The sequence below is a fragment of the Corylus avellana genome, chromosome 1 (assembly GCF_965113065.1).
Source record: "Corylus avellana chromosome 1, dhCorAvel1.hap1.2, whole genome shotgun sequence".
NCBI lineage: Eukaryota > Viridiplantae > Streptophyta > Magnoliopsida > Fagales > Betulaceae > Corylus > Corylus avellana.
This window is the reverse complement of record NC_142490.1, coordinates 21,621,845-21,643,174: the sequence shown is the minus strand read 5'-3', so window position 1 is coordinate 21,643,174 and position 21,330 is coordinate 21,621,845. Positions and strand designations below refer to the sequence as shown.

Sequence of the window (21,330 nt, the reverse complement as noted above, 5' to 3'; positions counted from 1 at the left end):
GGCCTTTCTTTGAGATTAATCATGTATCAGTTTCTTTTCAAGGAATGTATTTGAGGAGGATTGGTCCCTTTCTTTTCTTTTTAGCTCCAAGAAGGGAAATAAATGATCATGACCAACATATTGTCATAGACTCATGGTGGAAGAATTAATAAAAAAAAAAAAAATTGATGATTAACTGAACCCTACATGGGGCTTGTGGATATGATTATAACTTTTCTTTTAGCAGTAAAGCAAATACTACAATCCTCAAGCATAAAATTCAGTATATGTGGACAATCCCCTCCATCGGCTAGTCACATTCGGGAGGAGGGTGCACCATCTATCATTAGGGGGTGACAATTTGTGTTTGTATTTTGGGTTCGATTGTATTGATGCATAAGTATATATAAAATTATATAAATCAATCATCACCAAATTTATTTAATTAAACGGAGGATACTTTTCAACATTAATCCGCTAATTTCGTGTTTGTTAACCCTGTTTACCATATTATTCACCACCTCCCCCTCCCCCTCCCCACTCTTTCTTCCTTTCTCACAATGTCCTTACTTGAGTGCATGCTACTGACTGAAAGTTTATAGTCATTTGATTTACCATTTTATGTATATTAAAGCTTCAATAATAATTTATCACTAGTGATAAGGGATTATTACTATCCTTCTATAAGAACTATTATACCTCTTGAGATTTCAAACTTAAAAAAAGGAGATTTATATATATATATATATATATATATATATATATATATATATATATGATTCTTCTAAGACCTACGATTTAACATTTGAGGAATGCTACAATTCATGCATCCTGGTGTTTTCTTGATCATATGTGGATATAATTTTTTAAAAAAGCAAAAATAAAAAAATAAAAAAATTACCTCACTAATCCCTCATATTTTTTATAAAAAATGTCCACGGAGAATGCTAAGAGAAACCATAGCATTTCTCTTAACATTTTTGACTGGAGATTTGGATATAGTGTTTGGAATGTTGTCACAGTAAGTTCCTTACAGACTAACGTGACAATTTACTTGTTACTTATTATGTGAGTTACAAAATAATTAAAACTCGAGAGCGTCTCGGCGGTCTCTCTTTCTGCACAAGTTTAGGCTGAAAAAAGTGAGCTTAAATAGCAACACGTGGCTCAAGAGTAAAGAAATTTGACATTTTGTTCCCATTTGTCATGGGGTGCTTTAATACATCCACTGGATTTTGGTGATATCTTAGCTGAAACAAAAGATGAATAAGTCATATATCTCATTATGTTAGGACAGGGAGGTTAATTAGTCATGGACCTCATTATGTTAGGCCAGGGTGGGTCGGTGGTTCGTGTTTAAATAATTGAAAAATTCCATGTGCTAGTAGTAGCAACTAAAGCAAAAGAAAATTCGATATATATAATTTTTGACACGATCTACGAATTCAACATAAACTTAATGTGAAATTAGCGGGTTAGAGTTGATGGATCTAACGTATTTAATTAGTAGTAGCAACTAAAGCACAAGAAAATTCGATATATATAATTTTTGACACGATCTGCAAATTCAACATGAACTTAATGTGAAATTAGCAGGTTAGAGTTGATGAATCCAGCGTATTTAATTAATTGAGTCAGATTTGAGTTGACTTATATAGTCTTATATTCGTGTTTCGTCACGACTCGAACTTGACACATGACACTAAGCTAGTAATTATTTATAGGAACCGACACTAGGCCTTGCCTTGACATATGAGAAGGCAGTTGAAATATACCTCATGATCATCATTGAAAGATATCTATCTCAACATCACCATAATGTCAACCAAGCTCATCATCTTTGGATGAAATAATTATTTCTTCCCTTGACAATAAAATCATGAAGTAAATGTTTTAAAATATGTCGTGGGAGCATGCTACCATGTCCACCATGCATCCACAACGCGATCTTCTTATAAAATCACATAACAAATCAAAGAGATAAAAAAAAAGAGAGAAAGATAGAGATTTCAGGTGGTTCAGTCTATAGTCTATATCCACATGTTAAAGCTTTTTAGCTACATCTTTCCTTGATTTAATGGTATACAATACTCTATAAATAGAGTTTTACAAGTGATTTGAATATTTTCAAATATAAACAAATCCCTTAAATCAGAGTAAAAGTAAATCTCTTAATTTAGGAAATACAAATCACCTTTCTATCCTTATCACTTCTCTCAAGACCTCATCCATTAGAATTTTGACCCTTTTCTGTTTTCAATCCCACCTTCTCCTTTATGTAGACAAAAGCCTGCCCATGTTAACCCCACATCGTTGAAATTTGTCATACCCTCCCATCTGTTTTTGTTTTTTGTTTATTTTTGGGTTAAATTTATAAATTCCAGTCTTCTCATTCACACAAACCACCATATATTGTCGATGCTTATAAAAGGCAGAGGCTCATAGCTAAAACTGCATGGTATTATATACCACATTTGTTTCTTTGTAGAGTAAAAAATTGCATTTTCTGGAAGAGTTAACACAAATAGTTTTGTGTTAACTCTATTTGAAAGCTCTCATTGCCTCTGAAATAAACTATATCATAAAGCATCTACCTTTCATAAAGAATGAAGGAAAGGTGGAGCCTAGAGAAGGAGAGAGAACATTAGCATATAAGTAGCCAGGTTTATGATTATATTCTTGTTTTGCTTGGAGATTGAAGAATCATGAAAAATATTCACAAGCTAGCACCTTTCTCCATCCCTGCATACTATGTTGTTCTTCTACCCTTGGTTGGCTGTTCATCCCATGATGATGTGAATCAATCCAATCAATCCAGCATTAGCTTTAACAAGGTAAATGTTTCTTCTTCTTCTTCTTCTTCAAGTTCTTCTTCTTCCTCTTTTATCTTCTGAAAAGTTTTAAGAAAGATTTTATTAACCAACGGCAAACTAAGTTTGTCATGTTATTTGTGTATTAGTTTTAGAAAAATGCTATTAGTAGATTGCTATATGAATGCCATAGAACTAGGATAGCCTGGCAATAAAAACCAGCCGATTTTCACTACCCCGTCATCCCAATTATATGACAGCCATATGGCAATATTCTTAGTTTTATCATCAGCTTTTAGTATCTAGAAAGCATCAGGGTTAACTGTTATTTAGTCACCTTTTGCAGCTTAGTCCTCAGATGACACATGATGTTACAATTCATGGGATTCTCCTGTGGGTTTCACTGGGGTTCTTAATGCCTATTGGGATACTTATTATCAGAATGTCTAGTAGAGAAGAAACTGGATCCATGAGGGTCAAAGTCATTTTCTATCTCCATGCTATTTTGCAGGTAAGCTCTTCCTAAATGTTCATGATCGAAAAATTGAAATGAAAGAAAAGTAGTGTATCTATGTGAACCATTATATATATATATATATATATATATATATATATATCTTCTTATTTGTTTAATATGAACAAAGAATCCAATTCAGAGCTACAAAATGTAATGATTCAAGCTTTGATCTTTGTTCACAACATCATCATAAGTTACTTTAACTTTAATGATGTTCTCACAATTTTTTTAAAAGACTATACCTTTTTGAAGTCCACGGTATGGAAACAATTATGTTAAACTGCTTTAACTAAATTTACTTGAATATCAGAAAGAGAGTGAGTGATTATGAAATTCTTCTCTTAATTTACTTGTTTTCTCTATTATTCAGTTTGAAAAAAATTACCATCATTTATGTAAAAACTAAGTAAACTACTACGGTCATATATAGGATAGCTTCATATCGGCTGTGAGATATGAAAAAGTCACTTGTTTTTGAAGATTCTAATGAATTAAGGGGTAACTTCACTTTACACCCCTGAATTACCAAGCGATTTGAGAAGTCCTCCAAAACTTCAATACCTCTCAATTTCAACCCCTAAACTTTCAATTGCAATCAATTTGAACATATCCGTAAGATTTTAAACGTTAAAAGTGAGATAATGACGTATATATCCCTGATTTTTTTTATAAAATTCTTAGGGGGTAAATTAGGGAAGTTAACAGCTAAATTTTAAATGTTAAAAGTGAGATAATGACGTATATATCCCTGATTTTTTTTATAAAATTCTTAGGAGGTAAATTAGAGAAGTTAACTGCTAAATCTAATGGAATGGTTCAAATTGACTGCAATTAAAAGTTCAGGGATTCAAATTGAGAGGTTTTGAATTTTGGGGGCTTCTCAAATCGCTTGATAATTCAGGGGTTTAAAGTGAAGTTACCTCATGAATTAAATAAGGAGAAAACCTTTCAAGTTCTTCCACTAGTGTCCTTCTTTTTACCTTGTGTCTCCCTAAGTGCTAAATTCTAACCAGTTCTCCATCTAACAGACATTTTCAGTGCTTCTTGGCACAGCTGGAGCTATCATGTCGATCAAAAAATTTGATAATGCATTCAATAACAGCCACCAAATACTAGGTCTAGCTCTTTATGGTGCTATATGGGTGCAAGCCTTGGTCGGATTTTTCAGGCCTAAAAGGTAATCCCATTCAAATTTCTCACAGTTGAACTAGTTTTTGATTATTGCAAGATTTTCTTTATTTATGTAAAAGTACATATTCCCTCTTCTTTTGCAGGGGAAGGAAAGAAAGGAGCTTGTGGTACTTTGTGCATTGGATGCTTGGGACAGTAATTTCTCTGGGTGTGATCATAAACATCTACACAGGCATAAATGTGTACATCAAGAAAACATCAAGAAGTGCAACCCTTTGGACTATACTTTTCACAGCAGAGGTCTCTGTCATTGCTTTCTTATACCTCTTGCAAGACAAATGGGAGTATCTGCAAAAGCAAGGTGTGATTTTAGGCAATGTACCCATCACACTTCCCAGTCGAGAGATTCCTGAAAGGCTCAACCAAAAGGAGTTGTTCCTCGAACCATGTGGGAAGGTCAATGCACTTCAGAATTTGTTTGACTGATATGGGATTCTTTATTACCTTTTTTTCTTTTAGGTTTTGCTCATTTGAACTTTGTTTTTTGATGTCTGCACTTTATGGTAGTGGAAGGTGATTTCGCAAAAGATTGCACTAATGGTAATGGAGTGCATGCATCAAAAAGTAGAGTACAAACTGTGCATCCAACTATGTCAAGGATTGAATTAGAAAAGAAGAAAAAAAAAAAAACTATGTCAAGGATTTTCTTTTTCATATGACCCCTACAGCTGTATATCTTTGATGTGATTAGGGGGGAATTGGGTGTTTTTTTGCATATGGATTAAGAGATAGATAGATGATTATGTAGTGCTTTGTATGAGAATGTTATGAAGTTTGTAATTAAGCATATTTATGTAACACTGTATTGAATTGAAGGTATATTAATAAGAAATGATATATTTAATTATTTAATTAATATTTTTAATACTTTACATGCTTCTTCTTCCAAGATATGCACTCTCTAAAGTATCGCATGCCGGATTGAGGTTGACTTTTTATGGGAAATAAAATAGAACTAGCAAAGAAGCTTTGCCTTCTCTCTAGAATTATCTTTCTCTTTTCCTTCAAGCAACACCAAGAAAGAGATCTAAATCTTCCCTCCTCCCTCCTTTCCTGGTAGTAGTGCTCGGTGTCTTCTCTGTGATCTCCTCTGATCTCCGTTTTTGGCGAGGTTGCTTTAGATTTAGTTTGTAGATCTAGATCTAAATCCATATCTAGTTTCTTCAACCTTAGATTTGATCGTCTTCATCAACCAAGGCGTGTTTTCTTGGGAATGTCTATGATGACATGCTCCTCTGCCACTACTTGTGGGGCTTTTTTGTTTTTTGATTGTTTATTCTTTTCATCCTGACCTTCGGGTTGAGAATGGAATTGTCTCCTAACCTTCGAGTCGACGAGTAGATCGGTGTGGGGATTTATCTCTCACGACCCGATTTTTAGTTTTTTTGTTGTTTTAATTTTGGGGTAATTTCACTAAAAACTCTTGAATTTACACCCGATTTGACAAAGGCCCCCCAAACTTTAAAATCTCTCAATTTAATTCCCTAAACTTTTAATTGCTCTCAATTTGAACCCCTCCGTCAAATTTAGGTTTAGAAATGCTAAAAAAGACAAAAATATCCCTGATTTTTTTTTTTAATAAAAAAATGTTTTGGAATTAAGGATAAAGTTGAAATTTTATAAAAAAGTCAAGGGTATATACGTCATGTGACGTTTAAAATCTGATGGATAGGTCCAAGGGGTCTTCAGTGAAGTTACTTTTTTTTTTTTTTTTTTTTTTTTTAAAGGCTACCCATGTCCTAGATCTAGTCAGCACGAAGTAGATATGTTCCTTAACTGTAATTGTACATGGGTTAACAGAAGCTTGAAGTCATTTTTATGACTTTGTAACCTCATAGCATTTAACTGTGATTTTTCAGAGCTTTATACTATGTGTTATAAAAGCTTTATGCTCTTGATATTTCATCAATGAAAGTTACAGATTTTCGTTTAAAAAATAAAAAACAAATAACTCACGCCCTTGAAAATAATATATAGAAATCAGTACAAATACAAAAAAAAACATTTGGGGCAGGATGTGGGTCTAAAGTTTGGAGAAAAATCCAAAATTCAACTAGTCTGAGCGACAAATTTTGCCAGCTTTACAATGATCAGGAGCATATTTATGTTCACAGAAATGAAAGCAACTTTGAAAAGTTAACGGGCCTAGTTATATGAATATACTACACTTGAGTTATTATTTTTGTATTTTTACATGCATTGTGGCAAGAACTCAATGCATGGCCCCTTTAAGATCCGTTCCTGCTAGGTAAACTCCGGATACACAACTCCATCCATAAGAATCGTGTATCATTTAATTGAGGAGACTCGAACAACCAACCTCATAATGTTACACCAAATGATCGACTGCTCTAGATAACTCTCGCGGGCCTATAGATAGGCATTACTACCGTACTATCAGTATAAGTCGCTCAATAAGGTCGTAATCCTTTACCTAAAAAAAAATAATAATAATAAATAAATAAATAATAAGGATGTAATAATATCAAGCTCTTCTTAGTGTGGTGAACGTAGGCCTCTAAAGCCGAATCACGATAAAATATCAATGTTCTCTTATTTTCTGCATTTTATCATAGATTTCTACATCAAGCAACAGGAACATACATGAACCCTATTGATCTGTGTTACAGAATTCAAGTACTTAGATACTCATAGTTCCGGAAAAGACCATGAAAACGAAGCCATAGTTACTCCAAAATGCAGTGACACAAACATTTGAAAAGTTCCCAAATACAAGAGTTGCCGTTAATACAAAACATAAGCTGAAGCAACTTCCAGAAAGGGAAGTCAGCGACGCTTCATCCCAGTCGCTGCTTCCCAGCCCTGTAAAATGTGGTTTGTTATTTCCTCTACACCAAGCCCATGTTTCACCTGCATATTTAAATCACATACATCATGAACAAGGCAAATTTTGACATTTGAAGCACAAAAGGGGCAATTATATCATATAATTTGTTCCCCTAACTCTGTGCTTTGAGGAAGAGAAGGGGAGAAAGATAAACCCACAAAACTTGTCAAAAAAACATTCTTGCAGGGCAAGATGAACAATCTGAAAGGTAACAGTGCCAAATCTATGTACAATTTGATTGGTAATCTTTCTTGCTTTCTGTTTTATTTCTAAATCACATTTTCAAATTGAACAAGTTCTATAGGATCATAAGAGATTAATGTAATTCTGCAACTCCCATAGCTCAGAGTAAAGTTAATGCCCATATCATGTTTATTATAAGCAAACCAAGTAAAAAGTCGACTCGACCCAACCTGAGCAAAGACAAATGGCCCTCCATCACGCATTCGAAGTGCATCACGCTCCATGACGGTCAAATCAGCGCCAACTGCCGCGGCAAGGTCGGTCTTGTTTATCACCTGAAACCCAATGCAGTCAATTCATTTTCATCAGACACCCAGCGTATTTTATATCTATAATTGGTCAGCAAGATTGGTAATGAACAGATTAGGTGAGTGCCACAACCAAAGGAGCAGCTATGAATTTTTAAGAAAGAACCTACAAGGAGATCAGCTTGGGTGATGCCGGGGCCACCTTTCCGAGGAATTTTATCACCACCAGATACATCAATTATATAGATGATATAGTCAGCCAGTTCTCTGCTGAAGTTGGCGGCTAAATTATCTGCACCAACACAAATTCAAGTGAATATTGAACCATTTTTCTCATTGAAACTTATTCCGAAGAGTGGTAACACACAAACACAGTTTGATATAACCATTCCTATTTTTACAACTTTACATTGTCATCACTGCCATCTTCCGCATTAATTGAACTGCATTTTCCAAAATTGATTTTTAAAGCCACTTAATTCCAAATCCCGTTTCAGTGGTTCCTATATGACCATCATTTCAAATTAGTAACTTGTGGCATACCAACTTTAATGTCAGTTCAGATCAGTTTAAAATTAAACTATTGCTACAATAATCATTTCTCTAAAAGTACCTCCCCCTGATTCACAAAGAAGTATGTCTGCTTTGTACAGGTTAGAGAGCTCCTCAAGAGGGCCAAGATTAATGCTAATGTCTTCACGAATTGCAGCGTGTGGGCATCCCCCAGTTTCCACAGCACGTATCCTTTCCTCAGGAAGTGCTCCATGTTTCACCAAGAACTCACCGTCCTCTTTTGTGAATATATCATTCGTCACCTGAAATAATTACATGTTTCTTAATATCTTTATATCATAACGCAAGTATGGATATCCCACTTCAAGTTATTACAAGATCTTGACCGGCTGTGTGCAGAAAATGCTTAGGTTCAAGCATGGGTTTACATTCCTGGGTACAAGTGTTGACTCTCTTCTGTTTTAATAAACAGTTTAATGCAAATCATTGCAAGAGAAAGCTGATAGAGAATTGTGTTTCAGGGGTGCTTGATATCTCCAAAGAATTGACAATCTAGTAATTAGTCAGGGCATGAATAAGACTGTTTAGTAAAAATTAAGCAAGGTCAATGACACACTATGCTAAGTACACAAAGTTACCCTTGAAAAGCCGGTATATTGCTTGCACCGTATGCTTCAATGGCGAGTCTATGAATATAAAATTTGAAGAACGTATTGGATATTATTTTAGCACACCCATGTTCAGAGAAGGCTGAATTAGATGATAACAAGTTAAATACTAAAGAGGGAAGTGCAAAGCAATAAACAAAAATCTAGAAAGTAAAAATAGCCAAGAAAGAGTCTAAATAAATCAAGATTTATTGCTGGGATTAGTAAATCTACATACAAATATGAGGTGCTTTCACATCGGTATACAAACAAATATTATATATCCATCTATTTGCTATGATTGTGTCTAGAAGAAAATCAAGAGAACTGAGTCTATTTCTGTCTGGTGTGCACCACTAAAAGTATGTATGCAGATCTCTTTTATATGAGTTGTAGCATGCCTACAACTTCAATATGTGAAGCTCTAGGTTAAGCCTCAAGGTGCTTCTATTTTATGCCTACAGAGTCTTGGCTTGCCTCAAGATACTGGCCTAACAGGCTTCAAGGTCTTTGAAAATATAAACTACTGTGCAAGGTTGAAACATGAGGCACAAGAGAAACTTCACACCCTTAGAAACGAAATTAGCAGATACTTTGAAGCAGCTATTCAAAGTCTAAAATAGATTGTTATCAAATATGTTGAGTCATATGTTGACATATGTTATTAAGAGATATAGGATTCTTCATACTGCAATGAACAAAGGAAATATTGCATTTTCCCCCTTCTTCTCTCTTTCTTAATTTTGGCTCCACATTCGCTGTTAATGGGTTTGGTTACAATAAGCAAAGAGCTAAAGCAGCTTAGAAAAGCTGTATTTTTGTTTTAACTTTTTTTTTTTTTTTTTAATGGCTCAAAATGAGGGGCAATTTTCCAGGAGGAACACATAAACTCATGATGAAAAAAATTTCAAAATTGTCAGAAATTCTACTTACTGCAGCAAGACTGTACTTGTCCCGCAAGAATTTGCATAGAGCCAGCATTAAAGCTGTTTTCCTGTATGACATGAAGCAGCATTCCATCAGCACCTGTTTACTGTGTGTGATTCAGGCTAGAATTGAAAGTACATACATGAAATAAAAGTGGAACCAAACCACGAAATTTGAATTTTGGGGGGAGGAAAGAAGAATCCTATCAGAAGGCAGCACAAAGAAAACATCTCTATTTTTCTTTTAGTTATCCATATTTACATTTCAAGAGAACAATACATATGAGGCAAATATGCCAAAATTGATAATAACAAGAAATGACCAAAAGCACAAAATCATATGCAAGTACACAACAGCTAGTGCAAGAATACCTTCAGCCTGAAAGATAATTTGCTATCCAAAATGACTAAATAAAGATGTTGACAGTATTCAAGTTGCTTGTGAATGCCAAACTTTTCACACATTTTAACACATCCAGAAAAAAATTGAGGGACAGGAGTACGACTCTTCTTGATGAATTGAGGAAGAAAATATATTATGAGTTACCAAGATGGCTACTTGTTCCAACAAACACCAGCTTACACCACACACTGACCCATATGATTTTAACTCTTCAACAAACGACTTCTCAACACTGCACCTTTGCTTCTCTCTCTCCCTCTCCAAATAGTCCACATAAGGAAAAGAGAAACCACATTCCAAATAGAGCAACCTTTCCATCCAAGTTACACATCTATTAGTGACTTTGGCATCACCACTGAACCCCATATATATATATATATATATATATATATATATATATATATATATATATATATATATTGAAATATCATTAAAAGTGTAAGGTACCCCAAGTATTACGAAATATACAAGAGAAAACACTTTGCTAGAATGAGAAAAAAGAACAATGAAATCATGAAAACTAATCACAAAAAAAGAATCAAAAGCAGTTGTCCAAAAGTATCAAGTTTTGAAGAAATAAGACTTAATCTCTTCCAATGTCCTCTCACGGTCCTCAAAATTTATGTCATTCATTTCCCTCCATAAACACCACAAAAGACACAAAACCATCTTCCAGTGCAATAGCACTCCGAGTATAGTTAGCATCTCACAAACAAGCATGCAAATCGACTACTTGTCTAGGCACAATCCAAGACTTTAACACTCGGGTTCTATATTAGGAAGATGAGTAGCATACATATGGTGAGTGGTTTATAAAAATACTCATGGGTGCTAAGTCCTACATTGCTTACTTATTAGGTAAAACTTGGCTTTATAAGTGATTATAGGAAAGCTCCAAATTAACTAGTATTTTTGGGATGATAGCACAAATGTGGCAAAAGCTTTACCTTAAGACGTTACAAATGATATCAGAGCTACCTAATAACAATATGTGGTACTGGAGCATCACATGACATGACCTTGGCGAGACGTCAGGGGTTTAAGAAGGGGAGTTTATAATACTCTGGTCCCATATTGGAAAGATGAGTAGTTCACATAGAATGGGTGGTTTATAAAGACACATATGGGTGTTAAGTCTCACATTGCTTACTTACTAGGTGAAACTGGGTTTACAATTAATTTTAGGGAAACTCTAAATTGACTAGTCATTTTGGAATTATAGCGCAAATGTGGCTAGCGTTTTTCCCTGAGTCGTTACAAACAGCCCAAATCGACTGAAGAAAACTTTCTACAAGGCACTGACAACCTCACAATGGAATAGAAGATAGTCCGTAGACTCCCTATTCCATTTACACATACAACACCTATCAACCACACTAATATGTTGTTTCCTAAGATTATCTATGGTAAGAATCTTTCCTAGGGCCACCTACCAAGTAAAAAAGGCTACCCTCAAAAGAACCTTAGTCCGCCAAACACTATTCTAGGAGAAAATGATCTTACATCGAACAATCCTTTTTTGGGGGGAACTCACTAAAACTTGTCTACACCTTCCTGTCTCACTCTGACAAAATACGACACCTTGAAGAACGAGACAAAGATATCTACCTCCCAATCATAAGCCTCTCTAGCAAAGCTTACTTTCCACTTATTATATCCACCAGTAAGCTCTAAGTGAACCACAACAAAAGCTTCTTTAGCGCAAACAATACCATATAAAACTGAAAAGGCTTCCTTTTATGGCCCTGTCCCGGTAAACATATTAAACACAAAGGACCGTAGTTCCCTCCCGAAAGGGCAACGAAGCAGCAAATGGCCAACACGCTCACAACTATTTTACACACGCAACACCATTCAATCAGGGCAACATTGTGTCTTATATCAGCAGTTAACGATTTTACCCAAAGTAGATGCCCAAGCAAAACACACAACTCTGTTAAGAAACGCAATGCACTCCTCCAAGGAAATTATCCCCATATGAGGTTGGATCTTAATGATAAACTTCAATATCATAATAAACATGAACTTATAAAAGAACCCAGAAACTAAAAGTTCACAAAGTAGCATTAGAATCAATGATTTATCAGTCTTTGAAGCAAGAAAAAAACTAATATAGATGCAACAAATGTCAAGTAAGCAAAAAAAACAGAATATCAAAGGGAAATAGAAGTTACCCAGTACCAACTGGGCCACCAATGCCGATAGTGAAGGCTCTCTCCTTGAAATCCCTGGTGACAAGTGGTGGAGCTCTTCTGCTGAAGTAGCCTGGGGAGTATATGGGTTCATGTGAGTGTGGTGCCAGTCCATCATGACTATGGTACACCTTCCCATCAGGGCCCACCCATGACTTTGCTGTTGAATCCCCATGAGTATGATCATGATCATGATGCTGGTGATCATGGTCATGGTCATGGTCATTATGATGATGGTGGTGGTGGTCATGGTCATGGGTGTGATGGCCATGGTCATGGGTATGATGATCATGTGAAGCCATTGAATATGGTATGCAAAGGTTTTTAGTCTGGAGTGCAAGGGCAGGAAGAGGCCCCTTGCAGCCTGCTGATTGTTTTAAGGAAGCTGGAGATGATGGTGGGACTTTAAATTACGAAAAGACCCTTGCATTGTTTTGGTAATCTTTTGTTGATGCCGAGGTGTTCAATGTATTTCTCAATCCTACGGCACTGATTGGGCGAGAATCTACAAAGATAAGGCTCAGCTGCTCCTTCTTTTGATTGGCTGCTTTGGCTTGAATTCAGCTTTAACCTCCAAGAATTTAATAATGTTGTCACGTGAATTTATATAAGAGAAAAAAACAAACAAACAAACCCAAAATATTAATTAATTAGTTAATCTCGTAACTTTCAAAGCATGGATTCTAAGAGTGCAAATTAGTATTAATTTTTTTTAATAAAAATTAGTATTAATTTGAGGGCACTAATCAGGAATCACAATCTGAACTTATAAATTTTAGGACAAAGTTTTCCTCCAAATTGGGTTGAAGTTGGAGGAATTTCTTTAAACTTAGTTTATAAAAGTGACATGTATCCTTTAAACATGTAAGATATACATGTTTTTTTAATAGTAGGGATAAAGTTGGAATAAATTTTATTAAAAACTCATATGCATCTCACACGTTATTAAAAAAAATGAACACACGCACTTTTATAGATTAGATAAAAAAGAATTCCTCCAATCCAGTTTGGAGAAAAAAATAGAGAATTTTTTTAACTAGATTTCTAATATGGGAGCTGTGACCTGGACCAACATTTTTTTTTTAATTTTTTTTTATTCTTAAATTGTATTGTTTTATATCTAATTAAGAACTCTAAGTTTGATTACATGATTCAACATATCCAACATTTGTGGGTTCTACATATTACGCATGGTAGCCTTCTTTATGATTAGGGTTACGATTTTAAAACAGAAAAAACATTTAAAATCCAAATAAAATTCATATACATTAACTCAATGTGTGGCTCATACAAAAGCAGAACAGTCCCCCTGCATAAACCTTTACACTAAGAGAGAACACAGAGATGGCAGATAAAAGACTCAAAACATAAGCAAATCATTCCTCGAAATCACATGGCTTCCACAAATCCTGTTTCTTTAGAGGAAATACAGACTGAGACTTAAAACCAAATAGATTGACACACCAACTCCTATAATAGTTCACATAGGAGGTTCTTTAAAGGAAACCCAAGAACAAGAAATGACATGTTGCGACTAACAAACCATTAGATTCACACACAAACTCCCTTAATAGGTCCCATAGGCAAGGAGGGGCTTTCAAACAAAAAACATGTTGTCTTCCAGGCTAGTGTGCAACTTGAAGAAATTTGGATCAAACGATTCAGTTGACAACCGAGATGAGGATACTGATGAGGATGATGCTGCTGAGCCTCCAAATTGCCCCTCCATCAGTGCATCGTGGTAGAATCGCCCTCTATAAGCAACAAGGTCAGCATAGTACACTGGCGGAACTAGCGATACAGGTTTAGTGCATCGAGCAAAAGTGAAGCACATGTTGTATATGAGCTTCTGCAATTGGTCAGAACTGAACCCATGCTCGTCCCACAAGACATGGTAATGTGTGGGCTTACTCGTCCCAAGGCTTCCATAATGGCTGCAAAGATAGAAATCAAACTCAAATGGATGAACTATTTTTGAGTCCACAACTGTGCCTGGAGACACATTGCCCGTAGGACCTCCATCCCTCGCGCTTTCTGGAAAGAGACGAGTTTGGTGTCGCTTTTGGGCTACTATAATCGTTATGGTGGGAGAGTACTTCACAGTTTGGAGCGCCCTCTTCAAATCAAGTAACTCCTCATTGAGAACCATATCAAATTGGCTCTCACTTACTCCATCACGAAAGACAACAATCTTATCTGGCCTGACATTATTTAATCGAGCATAAGATTCAACAAGTTCCAAACACATGTCCCCAAAATTTAAAATTCTCTCCTTTCGATGGGCTTGTGGGCGGACACGTGCTGCATAGCGATTTGCAGCAGGCCAATTCATGGTTGCAACAACAGCTGCTATGGATGGACTTGTAATGTTCCGAGGACTAGGATGATTGACATCGGCCCCCAAGAACATAACATGGCCTTTGCTCTCAAAGAGGGGGAGTGAGTCATTAAGCTCTACATTGCTGCCTCCAAGCTTGGCATTTATCTTGATCGCAAGATTTGCAAGATACTGGTCATTCGCTTTGTTGGCAGGGGTGGATAGACAACATTGTGTCACTACGCCAACTTGGGTCTCAGAGATCCACTTGAGATATTTGTAACCATTATCCCTCCGAGACATCACACAAAGAAGAATTTGTAAATGGCCTCCGCTAAACTTATAAGCCTCCTCATTAGCGCTTTCAAGTAGTTCACGCAAAATCTCAACTCTAGAGAATTTGTCCATTTTAGTGCACTTATATATGAGAGGCTCTTCCATGTAGATCCCCAAATTTTTGCACCGATTAATAAGCTTTGGAATGAAACTATTAGGATCTAGTCCGTTTCTATCAAAGGAGCTGAAGTCAATAACACCCCACCGGTCAATTCTTTTGCCTTCCACCACTGCTTTTCCAACAAGGTTCCATTGGCATTTCTCTTTGTCAACTGTTATCTTAATCACTTTGCCATTCGAAGCACCTACCTTCAACTCAGGTGGCCCAATAACACGCCCTTTAACTGTTGTCATGTTTGTGTTTACTGCTATTCCAAAATTTTTAGCCAAGCCTCCACTGCCAATAACAAAACCAAATTTGCACAAAAAAAAAAGTCAAAAATCTTAATCACCAACATTGCAAAATCTGCATTAGTAATTTGATCCAATCATAAATGTACAACAATCCATGTCAAATAATATTTGGGGGGGGGATGAGAAAAACATTCTTAGGATACCTATGTCATACTCAATTGGAAATTATCTGAAGCTCATCTATATCCAACTATCAACACCCAAATAAACAAGACACATGAAATGAAAGGTTTATCCATCCAAAATTTATTGGTTTGCCAGCTATTTAATCACAACATGCCCTTAATAACTCCATTACAACTAAGGGCACGTTTAGTACATAGAATGGTTATTCCACTGAAAAAATGAATAGCTATTCATGTGCATTAGTTTGGTCGTAACACTAGAATATAACCCTGAATATGTATTTTACTATTTGGTACAGTGTAATATGTTTGTGAATGAAATCATATTATAATTGAATTTCCTAAAACAACCTTATAATACAATTCTAGTTTACATTTTTATGGATCCAAATTCAGATATTTTCCTTTTTTGATTTCACTCTATTTTCAGGATTTTGAATTTCTTCTGAAGATAGAAAATAAAACGGGTCCAAGATAATTTTTTTTTTTTTTTGGCTAAAGAGAGATAAATTAGAGCTTGGGAAAATAAAAACTGCTGAGACAAAAAGCTTAGCAAAGAGATTGTGGAAAAAAAGGAGGAAAAATAATTCAATCCTTGTGTTCAGAGAATCAGGTTCTTCATGAATTAAAGCCCAGTAATAGACCAGACACAAAGAGAGAAAAAAAGCCGAATAGAGAGAGAGAGTGAGACGAAATATGAGAGAGAAAGAGAGAAATATACTTGGAAGAGGGAAGAGAGACATACCTTGGAAGAGGGAAGAGAGACATACCTGGAGGGCTTTTGTGTAAATATTAATTAGTGTGCTATTCCATTAAGAAATGAATTGTTATTTCTCTCCTTTTTGGGAGGAATAAGTATTCTGCATTTTAAGGATAGTTATTCATGCGGACTAGCTATTCCCGTGAATAATAAAGTAACCAAACGAATGGAATAGCTAATTTCACTGGGGGCTTTAATCAGAGGACCAAGCGTGCCTAAATATTTAGTTCTATGAAACTCTTGTGTACTTGGGTTGCGCATTTTCTCTTTTAATGAATTTTCAATTACTTATATATATATATATATATATATATATATATATATATATATATAAAAATAAAAAAATAGTTCAAAGAAACTCGAACTTACACTCATTATACAAGCCAAACCCAAATAGTACAATGACGGCATCAATGTCAAAAAAAAAAAAAAAAATGTTGATGATGTGCATTGCTTAATAATCATTAGAGGTGGCTGGCAGGAGATTTATACAAAAACCAAGAATTTTAAGTTCGTGTCACAGCATAAAAACCAAGTAACCATCTATGTATTTGCTTTCATGGGTTAACTATAAAATTAGTAGGCTACAGACAATTCACTCAATTTTCTCGACAAACATTGAAGTGCAATATTATTGTAATGTTTTAGCATCTAATTTCAAGTGTTTCCATAAGAATCAATAAACCATTAATAGCAAAACAATTGTCTTTGCTGTAAGCGAGGCAACACCTACAAATACTAAAAGCACTCATGCACCCTAATGTGTTGTTTCATGAAACACTGACTGGGAAAAATCCAGGAATGAAACAATGAAAGTTCTACAGAATAATTTCATATTATCGAGAGAAAAAAAAAAAAAAAAAAAAAGACTGAAGTTTCATATTCACATACCCACAAGGTCCACCTTCTGAGCGTACCATGCTGCATATCTGATTCTCCCTAAGCTTCGGGTTTGGTAGTGAAATGTTCTTTAACATCACGCCTGCATTTCTATCCAAATGCTCCAACTGCTCCTTCGGATACACTTGCCCCTCAGCTAAGATGCAAAACTCCATTGGTACAAAGTTTTTCTTATTTCCTTTGAAATCCAAGCAGGGAATATCCTTGTACATAATATCCTTTTCATATTTCTCCCTGAAATGGTCTACAATCCTGACTTGCCTTGGTTGATTTTGGCCCTCTGGATCATCTACAGTGAATGATATTTGTCGTGTATTATCCTTCGTTAACCCCACAATGGTGTACCTCTGTTTTGTCCTACGGTGAGTCACACTCACTTTCAACCCTTTCAGCGTAGCATCTACTTCTCTCCTAAACCTTCGGAAATTATTTATATCAAAACCATAAATATGCTCCGTGAGGAAATCTATAACTGGCATTCGTTTTCGAAATGCCAAAACAGAGTAGTCTAGACACATGGCTAGACCCTGGGAGGTGGGCTTTAGGCTATGTTGAAACCCTTTAGATGCTGTGATGCCCCATCCAAGATAATCTTCTTCCCCAGATTCTCTGGGGAAAAAATTCCGACCGGTAGAGATCATGTGCCTAGCTGGATTTTCCTTCATGACAAGATCCATTCCTTGTAATATATCACGGGGGATTGACAAGAGATACCCACTCAAGTAATCATTCAACTTGCCCAACTTGAGCTCATTCACACGCTTTATGGTAACTACATATTGACCCCCCTTCATGTCTTCTCCTTCAGGGACTTCCACATTAAATTTTCCAGTGGGCAATGATACTGCACTAAAAATATTCTTCTCACCATCATATGCAGTCCTTGACAAGGGAAATCGATCAGGATCATCAGAAGATAATTTATTTCTGATAATAGACAGACTTGATTTGGAAATTTTCACAGGCCGACCCCCCTCAGGTTTCACATTAACATCGTAGTGCATTATAATAGTCTCTGGACTGAATTTGACAGGAAAATGATTAACACGAAGTGTGGCAGTTCTAATATGAACTGTGCCACCTTCATCAGGTCGTTTCACAGGGAGAATTCTATCTGAATCTTCTGGAGGACCAGATGGAAGAGTCAACTCTTCTGAAAGTTTCAACGATTGCAATTTTGGAACAATAGGATCTGAGAAGAAAAAAGTTTCATTAATCACTATGGCTGCTGAAAATATTGAATTCAAATGGCTCTATTCTCTGCAACAGAATGCATAGGCAGATACAAAAGATCAAGAAATTCAAATGAGTTTTTGTATTTACATTTTTTCTGTCAATACAAAAAGAAGACAGTATAATATATGCTGATAAGTGCTTGAACAAAAAAAAAATTAAGGGCACAAGGACAACTTTTGAAATCAAGTTGTTTAGCACAGATGCAGAATGGTAAGAAAAGAAAGAACCTAGCATTGCACCCATAAATTAGCAACTTCCATTAATTTTATTTTCCAATTTTACAAGCACTTTTAGTAATTAAAGAACAGATGAATATGTCTTACCACAGTGTAGGTTCCACAATTCCAATCATTTCCTCCTAAGTTTAGAGACAATTCTATTGTACTTCAGCTTGATAACAATCCATAAAAATGAAGAATGGGTTGATAATCGAATATTTATATTACCTAAATTCTATATAGAAAACAAATAGTGGCCCAAATACTAGAAATATAACTAGTACAAATTGTTGCAAGTATAGCTATTTTTGTTGCTGAAAATTTAAGTTATTTTTTTACTAAAAATCTAATCTAAACGTAGCTATGCCTTCTTGGGTTTTAAAGGAAGTCAATCTTAACGAAACTATGATGACTGTGAGTCATCTGACATATTAAAAAATATATTAAAACCAAAAATAATAAATAAATTTCTAGCGCAACCAAAGTGACACCTTGACAAATGGATTATTACAATGATATTTTGATAAGATAAATTAAATCTATTATATCCAAAAACCAAAAACACATAGTAAATGGAAATTTTCCCAGTTTGAAATATGCCGCTTTAATTAATAATTCATATTCATAACTTGCAAAAAAACTCAATTGAATACTAGTATCACTTTTTTTTATGACGAGAAACCCTTCCAAGGCAGGGCCACTTCGTCTACCCACCCCTATCGGGTCGGACCCGTGTAAAGCGCCCCCTCCACATGGATTAATATCACTAACTTCACCTTCTATACTTCTTTCTATCTTTTGCATAACTTCAAATAAGAAAACAAATGAGGCACTTCAAATGCAATCAGTTCAGTAATGGATTCTAGAAACAGTTACAGAGAAAAATAAGACCAACCCCATAAAAGTATTGGAATTTGATTCCAATCTTCATTAATAATACTATAACCTGAAAATTGTGAAACGCCATTATCATAAGCTTGCTGCTAATCTTCATAAATACTATCATACCAATAAATAAAAATAAAAAATAAAAAATAAAAACTATCATAACCAGAAATTGTGAAACGCCCATCATCATACACTTGCTACTAATCTTCAAGGCCATTTATTCCCAAGAAGTTTCATAGACAAACGCAAAGCCTATTTATGGATATACTAATGAAACAACCAATTTTACCACCACAATTTTCCTAGATTTTCTTCCCAGTTTCATATACTCATCATAATCTAACCGTTGCCAATTATACTGGTCAACTCAACCGAAAGCATAAAAAGTGATCATTTAGTTCAAAAACAGAATCCCAATTCCTTTCCCTCTCCATATTCTCAGCTACCAAACAGAAAGTATAAATTAAATTTAGAAATAGATCAAATACCGGGCACAGGTTCAGGCGGAGATATCCGCTGCTGCCAAATAGGTGGAGCAGATTCCACCCGCTTAACCTGACTGGTACCACTCCACGCTCCCCCTCTCCCTCCACCTTCTCCACCACCACCACCACCACCACGCCCTTCCCTCCACGCTCCTCCTCGACCATAACTACCACCACCACCACTCGTGTTGCTCGACCCGTCACCGGAATCACCCACCCGCTGATGCTGAATAGGTGGAGCAGATTCCATCCACTGAACCTGACTGGTACCACTCCACGCTCCCCCTCTCCCTCCTCCGCCTCCTCCTCCTCCTCCTCCTCCTCCTCCTCCACCACCACCACCACGCCCTTCCCTCCACGCTCCTCCTCGACCATAACCACCACCACCACTTGTGCTGCTCGACCCGTCACCGGAATCACCCACCCATTGACTCCTCCGAGGACCCGCATCGAAGCCACTATCCCCTGATCGTTGTTGCTCCCATCCTTGGAAACCACCTTGCCTCGAATCCCTCCATTGCTGCTGCTGCTGCTGCTGCTGATAATCTCCTCCTCCCCTCCCTCTTCCTCCTCCTCCTCTTCCTCCTCCTCCTCTCCCTCTTCCTCTTCCACCTCCACCCCCTCCGTCTCTGCCTCGTCCTCGTCCTCCGTACCCACCTCCTCTCTCCATTGGATCTCGGGAGCAAACTCGTAACGGTCACTGATTAAACCAAGAGCATGTAATAACTGCGAGATCTAGAATTAGGGAACCAAGAAACCCATATAGAGTGTGATGCAAGAAATGCATACAGACGTTGCTGGATCAATGCCCCTGTGCCGAAAGGCCATGGGTGAGGGCCCACAAAAAGAAAAAGTAAAGAAAAGAGGAAGTCGCGCGTTGGGTTCGCGAGGGAATTTCAGAAGCTTCTGCGTAAGTTACTGTGTATCGTACGAACCTACTTATTTATAAAATTAACGGGTGAGATTAATTTTAAAATATGCAATTTAAAAAATAATAATTTCAAAAGGAAGGAGAAGACAAATTAACGTTCACATCTTTACAGCCGATTAAACTATACTTTGACACTTTAAATGTCAATTTTCAATAAAATTGCACGTTTGGGCAATGTAGAGCTGGGCAACAAACGTCGTCTA

At 36.1% G+C, this 21,330-nt stretch overlaps 3 protein-coding genes across 3 annotated transcripts; 1 reads left to right on the top strand and 2 right to left on the bottom strand.

The window, feature by feature from the left end:
* Window positions 1–2,477: 2,477 nt before the first annotated feature.
* On the top strand, window positions 2,478–5,307 carry LOC132172248 (Cytochrome b561/ferric reductase transmembrane protein family). The gene is made up of 4 exons (XM_059583718.2): window positions 2,478–2,813; window positions 3,136–3,300; window positions 4,335–4,483; window positions 4,581–5,307. Exons 1-4 carry the CDS (start codon window positions 2,685–2,687, stop codon window positions 4,921–4,923), a joined length of 786 nt encoding a protein of 261 aa, XP_059439701.2. The 5' UTR covers window positions 2,478–2,684; the 3' UTR covers window positions 4,924–5,307.
* A 1,721-nt stretch (window positions 5,308–7,028) lies between these two features.
* UREG (urease accessory protein G) lies at window positions 7,029–12,894 on the bottom strand. The gene is made up of 6 exons (XM_059581735.2): window positions 12,500–12,894; window positions 9,930–9,990; window positions 8,450–8,651; window positions 8,007–8,128; window positions 7,759–7,863; window positions 7,029–7,368 (listed from the first exon to the last, which is right to left on the bottom strand). The coding sequence occupies exons 1-6, from the start codon at window positions 12,817–12,819 to the stop codon at window positions 7,285–7,287; spliced, it is 894 nt and encodes a 297-aa protein (XP_059437718.1). The 5' UTR covers window positions 12,820–12,894; the 3' UTR covers window positions 7,029–7,284.
* A 977-nt stretch (window positions 12,895–13,871) lies between these two features.
* LOC132169444 (protein argonaute 2) lies at window positions 13,872–21,032 on the bottom strand. Its single transcript, XM_088512410.1, has 5 exons — window positions 20,584–21,032; window positions 20,461–20,514; window positions 20,200–20,334; window positions 17,361–18,561; window positions 13,872–15,567 (listed from the first exon to the last, which is right to left on the bottom strand). The coding sequence occupies exons 1-5, from the start codon at window positions 20,864–20,866 to the stop codon at window positions 14,115–14,117; spliced, it is 3,126 nt and encodes a 1,041-aa protein (XP_088368536.1). The 5' UTR covers window positions 20,867–21,032; the 3' UTR covers window positions 13,872–14,114.
* Between the last annotated feature and the right edge of the window lie 298 nt (window positions 21,033–21,330).